General features: G+C 31.8%; 1 protein-coding gene across 1 annotated transcript; it reads right to left on the reverse strand.

The window, feature by feature from the left end:
* Positions 1 to 2,237: 2,237 nt before the first annotated feature.
* On the reverse strand, positions 2,238 to 3,235 carry wu:fj16a03 (uncharacterized protein LOC335475 homolog). Its single transcript, XM_056395809.1, has 3 exons — positions 3,079 to 3,235; positions 2,882 to 2,983; positions 2,238 to 2,517 (listed from the first exon to the last, which is right to left on the reverse strand). Exons 1-3 carry the CDS (start codon positions 3,122 to 3,124, stop codon positions 2,432 to 2,434), a joined length of 234 nt encoding a protein of 77 aa, XP_056251784.1. The 5' UTR covers positions 3,125 to 3,235; the 3' UTR covers positions 2,238 to 2,431.
* Positions 3,236 to 11,703: the final 8,468 nt, after the last annotated feature.

Below are 11,703 nucleotides of genomic sequence, written 5' to 3' on the forward strand. Positions count from 1 at the left end.
CTCCACCAATCAGGGCAGGGCAGATGAAGAGGAAGTGTTGGGGATCAGGGAAAACCTGCAAGTCTTAAATGTCTTTTAGAAATGTTTTTTTTAATTCTTTGAAGGGAAAACCTGCCTCTAATCATGCTTTTATTGGTGTGTAATAATGATAAACAAATATTGATTTTTGATTCCTAACAATTATTGATCATGTAATCATGTAAATTGATGATTCTAAAAACACAAACACTGATGGATTTCGATCATTCAACACAACTTTATTGAATGTTTTATTTTTTCAAACCACCAAACTCAGCTCTTCTGCATTTCACAATAAAAGCCCTCCACTACAGGAGGCTTTTAATGTGAAAAATATGTGACACATGAAACCAGAGAACATGGAGGTTTCAGACTAAAGTATGATTGAATATAAAACAAATGTCTGACATGATGCTCCTGTGGACATAAAAACTGGAGGAGAGGATGCATCCTACCACTCCCAGGATGCATTTCACTAACGAACAGCCAATGACAAAGTTTCACATTCTTTTGTCTCTCAATTTGTCAGTATGTCACCTGAGGCAGGTGAGGATCAGTCTAGAGTCAAGAGATTGATGTAAACAGTAAGTAAATAGAAAGTAAACAGGAAACATGGAACCTCCAGAGTAAACGCTGTGACTGACATGTTTTGTTTTTAATAATGAAACAGATAATCAACAGAAGCGGATCAGACTGAGACGTCTCTCTGACAGGATCTGTGTTTGTATATACTGCAGATGTCTGTGTGTATATTTCTGTTCACCACCGGGGGGGCAGCAGCTCCTCAGCTACACTGTAAAAATACATCCGACACTCACATCTCTCAGCCAATCAGGTTACAGGACATGCTCCTCTCCTCTGATTGGCTGGTTTTCAGTGACTCACTGAATGACTGCTGATGATGATTGTTTTTGTGTCTTCTGGACCATTTCTGCTCAAATGTTTTCTGAATGTCGGGATGATGATGTCACTCCAGGGGGGCTGGGTTATCATGTGGGGGGACGGAGGGGAATTGGGGGGGGGGTTTGTTCATGTTTTTGTCTTTTTAATACTGTCGGTTTATCTTCATCTTTTCTACACTCGTCTCTGAAGGGCTTGTACAGAGTTCAGGGATTCACCTGCACGTTCAGGTAGGGGCGGGGCCAGGGGGGTGTGTGGACAGATCGTAGGATGCCGGGGGGGGGGGGGGGTAATTGGTGTGGGGGAGGGGTTGGGGGCGGGATCTTGGGGAGTTTCTGGATTAAAAGTGTTTATTTTTCAGCGTTCAGTAACGACATTGATACTCATGATGATGATGACGACGATGTTCATGTGACTGTTTTGAGCCAATCATGTCTTCTCTCATGCATTCCTGTCAGACGACAGACTGTACTGAAGATTTCAACAAAAAAATGCAAATAAATGTTTTGAAAACTGATGCCAGATCAGGCTTTGCTTTCTTCCTGCTTCTGTTACTGTGGCAACGGTGACAGTTCAGGGGCACGTTCAACCCCAACAAAGCGTAACAAAATGTTTATTTAAATGGAAATGGAGGTGCGTTGAACACCCTGTAATGTTGTGCATCTCCAGGTCTGAAACAAGAACCAAACACTGATGTGACAAAAGCTGCAGTTCCTCTAATGGCCACTAGAGTCTGGCTCCAACAGTGAGTCAATCCCCATAGACTCCCATGTTAAAATGTTCAACTTTACAGCAGAAATAAACTAAATTTATTCCTGACACTCTGATGAATATTTTATTACTCACTCACTGACGCAGGCCAGTCACCTGTCAGCCAATCAATTCATCAAACTGCTGGCTGCTGTTTGCTTTGTGACCCTGCATTTCGTCTACTTAGGTAATGAGTAACCAGGTGTGTTCTGTTCCATACAAACATGATAATATTATCTACGCTGGGATCACTGGGATGAAGATGAAATGTTCAGAGCTGTTTCTCTCTCTCTGACTTTTTGGTACAAGCAAGAGCAATTTTAATCTGTTGAATCACGTTCGGTTTTTCAGCCCTGAGTACTGTCTGCAGGTATTCCTCTCAGGCTGCATAACCCAGACAACCTTTACCACTAAGTTGGCAGACCACATATAGCCTGAGAGACTAAAGTCTGATCTCTACATCTGAACCTGATCAGATGCTCTGACTGTGAACTCCCGTGTTTTGTTCTGTCAGTCATTCACAGCCTGAAGCTATTGGAGCGCTGTGGCTTTAAAATGATTTCACACACTCAGGATGGATGCTGCTTTTATTAAAGTCCACAGAGGCGGGACACTCTTCCATTCAAAATCCAGAAACTGCAAATATTCATGTTGACACACTGAGCTCAGACAAACACCACCCTGCATTATGGGAAATATCCCTCACAGATTTATTTCACATCATATAGTTTGATGATGTCACTGTTTCCCGGTCTGCGATTGGTCAGGCATTGCAGCGGTTGGTTTTGCAGCAGGTCCAGCCAGGTCGATCGCAGTTAGCCAGCCGAGTGCAGCCTTTCTCTCCATTATCTGCGAACAGGAAACACATCATCTGAGCCTCAACACTCCTCACAGTGAATGTTCTCAAAGAGATCCAGCTGCAAATCCAGCTGTGAAGATTTATTTAATGTCCTGATGTTCATAGTCACTTTCAGATTATATTCTTAATGATTCAATTTTTAATTTGAAAGCATAACAGGATGTACATGACCATGAACAGGTGAGGATGGAGTTAAAATTCACTTGTTATAAACAAAGTTTCTGTTAATATTCTGTGTTTCTTGGGGAAGCCCTGCCAGGATGAATATTTCTTTTTTCTTTTTTATCTGTGTAAACACCCCCGAGATTCAACTGATTTTATTTTCTGGGGAAAAGCAGAAGGTAGAAGACTCACCTCTGGTGTAGCAGGCCTGTTGGACTTTGCCGGTACAATGCAGAAGCTGGTTGTTGACCATGAGGAAGTCCTCGCCATAACACTCGATGTGATGCTGTTCACCTGTAACACAAACACACTTTACTGTGTTATTGTACCTTCAGATTAAAGAGTTAAGTGTGTGAGTGTACTTTCAGATTAAAGTGTAAAACATATACCTGAGCAGAGAGGCAGCAGAAGCAGCAGCAGCAGGTAAACCTTCATGTTTCTAGTTTTCTGTCAGTGCGACTGAACAAAAGAAAAAACTGAGCCGAACTGAACGATGTGGGACTTTTATCTCCTGCTGAAACACAGATAACTGATCTAAAGACAAACAGATCTGAACTCATATCACGTTGCCTTGTTGTTTGTCTAAACTTTGATCAGTCCCAAATCTGTGTGGAGTTTAGCTGAGTCATGTATTGACATCAGCTTTGACAGTAGACTGATTCTAGTGAGTCAAGACTGGACAGCAACTGTATACGATGGTTAGATAATCTGAAGGTAGCAGTCTCTAAGGGGCTGTTTATGACTTGCATATTAGGGTTTTTGACATTTTTATGCCTTACATGCTTTACCCTAATTGTCTGCTGTATGTCAGATCATGCATGCACATGTCTGTTAATGTCTATAAATGTATCTGTGCTGAAGAGTATAACACACTGTATTGGAGATAAATTCCACCGGCCTTGGTGGTGTGGCTAATAAACAATCTTAATCTGAATCTTACTATGATGTTTTTTGACATATTCATGCCTTAATATACTATAACGTTCGTTGAGGTTTATATACCTTATAATACTATAATGTTTTGAGACATTTTTATGCCCTACTGTGCTATGACGTTTTATGTCTTACACTATGACTTGTTATGCCTTACACCTATTACAGTTTTTAACGTTTTAATGTCTCAGTATAATTTTAAAATTTCTATGCCTTATTATAATATTACGTTTTTTGACATTTTTATGCCTTACTACACTATAACATTTTATGACATTCTTAGGCCTTACTATTCCATGAGGTTTTTGTGCCTTACTATACTATCAAGTTTTGTTTTACATTTTTACGACTTACTATACTATGACGTTTTTTGACATTTTTATGCCTTACTATACTATCTCATTTTATGACGTTTTATACCTTACTGTACAATGACGTTTTTATGCCTTATTATACTGACGTTTATGCGACTTTTCATGCCTCACTATACTGTCATTTTTATGACATTTATGCCTTACTATACTATGTCGTTGTTATGCCTTGCTATACTATGACATTTTTATGCCTTGGTATAATATTTCGTTTTTATGACTTTTTATGCCTTACTATACTATGACGTTTTTAACACTTTTTATGCCTTACTATAATATGAAGTTTTTATGCCTTACTATACTATGACATTTTTATGCCTTACTATACTATCTCGTTTTTATGACTTTTTATGCCTTACTATACTATGACGTTTTTATGCCTTACTATACTATCTCGTTTTTATGACTTTTTATGCCTTACTATACTATGTCGTTTTTATGCCTTACTATACTATCTCGTTTTTATGACTTTTTATGCCTTACTATACTATGACGTTTTTATGCCTTACTATGCTATGTCATTTTTGTGACTTTTTATGCTGTACTACACTATGTAATTTTTATGACATTTTATGCCTTACTATACTATGTCGTTTCTATGACTTTTTTTACCTTATCATACTATGACGTTTTTATGACTTTTTATGCCTTACTATACTATGTCGTTTTTATGACTTTTTATGCCTTACTATACTATGACGTTTTTATGACTTTTTATGCCTTATGTCGTTTTTATGCCTTACTATACTATGTCGTTTTTATGACTTTTTATGCCTTATTATACTATGTCATTTTTATGCCTTACTATACTATGTCGTTTTTATGACTTTTTATGCCTTACTATACTATGCTGTTTTTATGACTTTTTATGCCTTATTATACTATGTCATTTTTATGCCTTATTATACTATGTCGTTTTTATCACTTTTTATGCCTTACTATACTATATCGTTTTTATGACTTTTTAAGCCTTATTATACTATGTCGTTTTTATGCCTTATTATACTACGTCGTTTTTATGACTTTTTATGCCTTGCTATACTATGTCGTTTTTATGACTTTTTATGCCTTATTATACTATGTCATTTTTATGCCTTACTATACTATGTCGTTTTTATGACTTTTTATGCCTTACTATACTATGCTGTTTTTATGACTTTTTATGCCTTATTATACTATGTCATTTTTATGCCTTATTATACTATGTCGTTTTTATGACTTTTTATGCCTTACTATACTATGTCGTTTTTATGACTTTTTATGCCTTACTATACTATGTCGTTTTTATGCCTTATTATACTACGTCGTTTTTATGACTTTTTATGCCTTACTATACTATGTCGTTTTTATGACTTTTTATGCCTTATTATACTATGTCATTTTTATGCCTTACTATACTATGTCGTTTTTATGACTTTTTATGCCTTACTATACTATGCTGTTTTTATGACTTTTTATGCCTTATTATACTATGTCATTTTTATGCCTTATTATACTATGTCGTTTTTATGACTTTTTATGCCTTACTATACTATGTCGTTTTTATGACTTTTTATGCCTTACTATACTATGTCGTTTTTATTCCTCATTATACTATGTCATTTTTATCACTTTTTATGCCTTATTATACTATGTCGTTTTTATGCCTTATTATACTATGTCGTTTTTATGACTTTTTATGCCTTACTATACTATGTCATTTTTATCACTTTTTATGCCTTATTATACCATGTCGTTTTTATGCCTTATTATACTATGTCGTTTTTATGACTTTTTATGCCTTACTATACTATGTCGTTTTTATGACTTTTTATGCCGTTTTTTATGACTTTTTATGCCTTACTTTACTATGACGTTTTTATGACTTTTTATGCCTTATTATACTATGTCTTTTTATGCCTTACTATGCTATGTCATTTTTATGCCTTATTATACTATGTCGTTTTTATGACTTTTTATGCCTTATCATACTATGTCGTTTTTATGACTTTTTATGCCTTACTGTACTGTGTCGTTTTTATGCCTTACTTTACTATGACGTTTTTAAGCCTTACTATACTATGTCGCTTTTATGACTTTTTATGCCTTACTATACTATGTCGTTTTTATGCCTTATTATACTATGTCGTTTTTATCACTTTTTATGCCTTACTATACTATGTCGTTTTTATGACTTTTTAAGCCTTATTATACTATGTCGTTTTTATGCCTTATTATACTACGTCGTTTTTATGACTTTTTATGCCTTACTATACTATGTCGTTTTTATGACTTTTTATGCCTTACTATACTATGTCGTTTTTATGACTTTTTATGCCTTATTATACTATGTCATTTTTATGCCTTATTATACTACGTCGTTTTTATGACTTTTTATGCCTTACTATACTATGTCGTTTTTATGACTTTTTATGCCTTACTATACTATGTCGTTTTTATTCCTCATTATACTATGTCATTTTTATCACTTTTTATGCCTTATTATACTATGTCGTTTTTATGCCTTATCATACTATGTCGTTTTTATGACTTTTTATGCCTTACTGTACTGTGTCGTTTTTATGCCTTACTTTACTATGACGTTTTTAAGCCTTACTATACTATGTCGTTTTTATGACTTTTTATGCCTTACTATACTATGTCGTTTTTATGCCTTATTATACAATGTCGTTTTTTTTCACTTTTTATGCCTTACTATACTATATCGTTTTTATGACTTTTTAAGCCTTATTATACTATGTCGTTTTTATGCCTTATTATACTACGTCGTTTTTATGACTTTTTATGCCTTACTATACTATGTCGTTTTTATGACTTTTTATGCCTTACTATACTATGTCGTTTTTATGACTTTTTATGCCTTATTATACTATGTCATTTTTATGCCTTATTATACTACGTCGTTTTTATGACTTTTTATGCCTTACTATACTATGTCGTTTTTATGACTTTTTATGCCTTACTATACTATGTCGTTTTTATGACTTTTTATGCCGTTTTTTATGACTTTTTATGCCGTTTTTATGTCGTTTTTATGACTTTTTATGCCTTATTATACTATGTCATTTTTATGCCTTATTATACTATGTCGTTTTTATGACTTTTTATGCCTTATCATACTATGTCGTTTTTATGACTTTTTATGCCTTACTGTACTGTGTCGTTTTTATGCCTTACTTTACTATGACGTTTTTAAGCCTTACTATACTATGTCGTTTTTATGACTTTTTATGCCTTACTATACTATGTCGTTTTTATGCCTTATTATACTATGTCGTTTTTATCACTTTTTATGCCTTACTATACTATGTCGTTTTTATGACTTTTTAAGCCTTATTATACTATGTCGTTTTTATGCCTTATTATACTACGTCGTTTTTATGACTTTTTATGCCTTACTATACTATGTCGTTTTTATGACTTTTTATGCCTTACTATACTATGTCGTTTTTATGACTTTTTATGCCTTATTATACTACGTCGTTTTTATGACTTTTTATGCCTTACTATACTATGTCGTTTTTATGACTTTTTATGCCTTACTATACTATGTCGTTTTTATGACTTTTTATGCCTTATTATACTATGTCATTTTTATGCCTTATTATACTACGTCGTTTTTATGACTTTTTATGCCTTACTATACTATGTCGTTTTTATGACTTTTTATGCCTTACTATACTATGTCGTTTTTATGACTTTTTATGCCTTATTATACTATGTCGTTTTTATGACTTTTTATGCCTTACTATACTATGTCGTTTTTATGACTTTTTATGCCTTACTATACTATGTCGTTTTTATGACTTTTTATGCCTTATTATACTATGTCATTTTTATGCCTTATTATACTACGTCGTTTTTATGACTTTTTATGCCTTACTATACTATGTCGTTTTTATGACTTTTTATGCCTTACTATACTATGTCGTTTTTATGACTTTTTATGCCTTATTATACTATGTCATTTTTATGCCTTACTATACTATGTCGTTTTTATGACTTTTTATGCCTTACTATACTATGCTGTTTTTATGACTTTTTATGCCTTATTATACTATGTCATTTTTATGCCTTATTATACTATGTCGTTTTTATGACTTTTTATGCCTTACTATACTATGTCGTTTTTATGACTTTTTATGCCTTATTATACTATGTCATTTTTATGCCTTATTATACAATGTCGTTTTTATCACTTTTTATGCCTTATTATACCATGTCGTTTTTATGCCTTATTATACCATGTCGTTTTTATGCCTTATTATACTATGTCGTTTTTATGACTTTTTATGCTTACTATACTATATCGTTTTTATGACTTTTTATGCCTTATTATACTATGTCATTTTTATGCCTTATTATACTATGTCGTTTTTATGACTTTTTATGCCTTACTATACTATGCTGTTTTTATGACTTTTTATGCCTTACTACACTATGTCATTTTTATCACTTTTTATGCCTTATTATACCATGTCGTTTTTATGCCTTATTATACTATGTCGTTTTTATGACTTTTTATGCCTTACTATACTATGTCGTTTTTACGACTTTTTATGCCTTACTATACTATGTCGTTTTTATGACTTTTTATGCCTTACTATACTATGTCGTTTTTATTCCTCATTATACTATGTCATTTTTATCACTTTTTATGCCTTATTATACTATGTCGTTTTTATGCCTTATCATACTATGTCGTTTTTATGACTTTTTATGCCTTACTGTACTGTGTCGTTTTTATGCCTTACTTTACTATGACGTTTTTAAGCGTTACTATACTATGTCGTTTTTATGACTTTTTATGCCTTACTATACTATGTCGTTTTTATGCCTTATTATACTATGTCGTTTTTATCACTTTTTATGCCTTACATACTATGTCGTTTTTATGACTTTTTAAGCCTTATTATACTATGTCGTTTTTATGCCTTATATACTATGTCGTTTTTATCACTTTTTATGCCTTACTATACTATGTCGTTTTTATGACTTTTTATGCCTTACTATACTATGTCTTTTTATGACTTTTTATGCCTTATTATACTATGTCATTTTTATGCCTTATTATACTACGTCGTTTTTATGACTTTTTATGCCTTACTATACTATGTCGTTTTTATGACTTTTTATGCCTTACTATACTATGTCGTTTTTATGACTTTTTATGCCTTATTATACTATGTCATTTTTATGCCTATTATACTATGTCGTTTTTATGACTTTTTATGCCTTACTATACTATGTCGTTTTTATGACTTTTTATGCCTTATTATACTATGTCATTTTTATGCCTTATTATACTACGTCGTTTTTATGACTTTTTATGCCTTACTATACTATGTCGTTTTTATGACTTTTTATGCCTTACTATACTATGTTATTTTTATCACTTTTTATGCCTTATTATACCATGTCGTTTTTATGCCTTATTATACTATGTCGTTTTTATGACTTTTTATGCCTTACTATACTATGTCGTTTTTATGACTTTTTATGCCTTATCATACTATGGCGTTTTTATGACTTTTTATGCCTTACTGTACTGTGTCGTTTTTATGCCTTACTTTACTATGACGTTTTTAAGCCTTACTATACTATGTCGTTTTTATGACTTTTTATGCCTTACTATACTATGTCGTTTTTAATGCCTTATTATACTATGTCGTTTTTATCACTTTTTATGCCTTACTATACTATGTCGTTTTTATGACTTTTTAAGCCTTATTATACTATGTCGTTTTTATGCCTTATTATACTACGTCGTTTTTATGACTTTTTATGCCTTACTATACTATGTCGTTTTTATGACTTTTTATGCCTTACTATACTATGTCGTTTTTATGACTTTTTATGCCTTATTATACTATGTCATTTTTATGCCTTATTATACTACGTCGTTTTTATGACTTTTTATGCCTTACTATACTATGTCGTTTTTATGACTTTTTATGCCTTACTATACTATGTCGTTTTTTATGACTTTTTATGCCTTATTATACTATGTCATTTTTATGCCTTACTATACTATGTCGTTTTTATGACTTTTTATGCCTTACTATACTATGCTGTTTTTATGACTTTTTATGCCTTATTATACTATGTCATTTTTATGCCTTATTATACTATGTCGTTTTTATGACTTTTTATGCCTTACTATACTATGTCGTTTTTATGACTTTTTATGCCTTATTATACTATGTCATTTTTATGCCTTATTATACTATGTCGTTTTTATCACTTTTTATGCCTTATTATACCATGTCGTTTTTATGCCTTATTATACTATGACGTTTTTATGCCTTTTATACTATGTCTTTTTATGCCTTACTATACTATGTCGTTTTTATGACTTTTTATGCCTTACTATACTATGTCGTTTTTATGACTTTTTATGCCTTACTATACTATGTTATTTTTATCACTTTTTATGCCTTATTATACCATGTCGTTTTTATGCCTTATTATACTATGTCGTTTTTATGACTTTTTATGCCTTACTATACTATGTCGTTTTTACGACTTTTTATGCCTTACTATACTATGTCGTTTTTATGACTTTTTATGCCTTACTATACTATGTCGTTTTTAATGCCTTATTATACTATGTCATTTTTATCACTTTTTATGCCTTATTATACTATGTCGTTTTTATGCCTTATCATACTATGTCGTTTTTATGACTTTTTATGCCTTACTGTACTGTGTCGTTTTTATGCCTTACTTTACTATGACGTTTTTAAGCGTTACTATACTATGTCGTTTTTATGACTTTTTATGCCTTACTATACTATGTCGTTTTTATGCCTTATTATACTATGTCGTTTTTATCACTTTTTATGCCTTACTATACTATATCGTTTTTATGACTTTTTAAGCCTTATTATACTATGTCGTTTTTATGCCTTATTATACTACGTCGTTTTTATGACTTTTTATGCCTTACTATACTATGTCGTTTTTATGACTTTTTATGCCTTACTATACTATGTCGTTTTTATGACTTTTTATGCCTTATTATACTATGTCATTTTTATATGCCTTATTATACTACGTCGTTTTTATGACTTTTTATGCCTTACTATACTATGTCGTTTTTATGACTTTTTATGCCTTACTATACTATGTCGTTTTTATGACTTTTTATGCCTTATTATACTATGTCATTTTTATGCCTTATTATACTATGTCGTTTTTATGACTTTTTATGCCTTACTATACTATGTCGTTTTTATGACTTTTTATGCCTTATTATACTATGTCATTTTTATGCCTTATTATACTACGTCGTTTTTATGACTTTTTATGCCTTACTATACTATGTCGTTTTTATGACTTTTTATGCCTTACTATACTATGTTATTTTTATCACTTTTTATGCCTTATTATACCATGTCGTTTTTATGCCTTATTATACTATGTCGTTTTTATGACTTTTTATGCCTTACTATACTATGTCGTTTTTACGACTTTTTATGCCTTACTATACTATGTCGTTTTAATGACTTTTTATGCCTTACTATACTATGTCGTTTTTATTCCTCATTATACTATGTCATTTTTATCACTTTTTATGCCTTATTATACTATGTCGTTTTTATGCCTTATTATACTATGTCGTTTTTATGACTTTTTATGCCTTACTATACTATGTCATTTTTATGACTTTTTATGCCTTATTATACTATGTCGTTTTTATGCCTCATT

The sequence above is a fragment of the Seriola aureovittata genome, chromosome 14, assembly GCF_021018895.1.
Source record: "Seriola aureovittata isolate HTS-2021-v1 ecotype China chromosome 14, ASM2101889v1, whole genome shotgun sequence".
NCBI classification, from domain to species: domain Eukaryota; kingdom Metazoa; phylum Chordata; class Actinopteri; order Carangiformes; family Carangidae; genus Seriola; species Seriola aureovittata.

What these genes read in the sequence shown, in the direction of transcription:
- wu:fj16a03 (XM_056395809.1), bottom strand. Translation starts at nt 3,124, where the DNA reads ATGAAGGTTTACCTGCTGCTGCTGCTTCTGCTGCCTCTCTGCTCAG. An exon ending in TCTGCTGCCTCTCTGCTCAG is followed by an intron (nt 2,984 to 3,078) that starts GTATATGTTTTA and finishes TTTGTGTTACAG; the next exon opens with GTGAACAGCATCACATCGAG. An exon ending in ACAGGCCTGCTACACCAGAG is followed by an intron (nt 2,518 to 2,881) that starts GTGAGTCTTCTA and finishes TCCTGTTCGCAG; the next exon opens with ATAATGGAGAGAAAGGCTGC.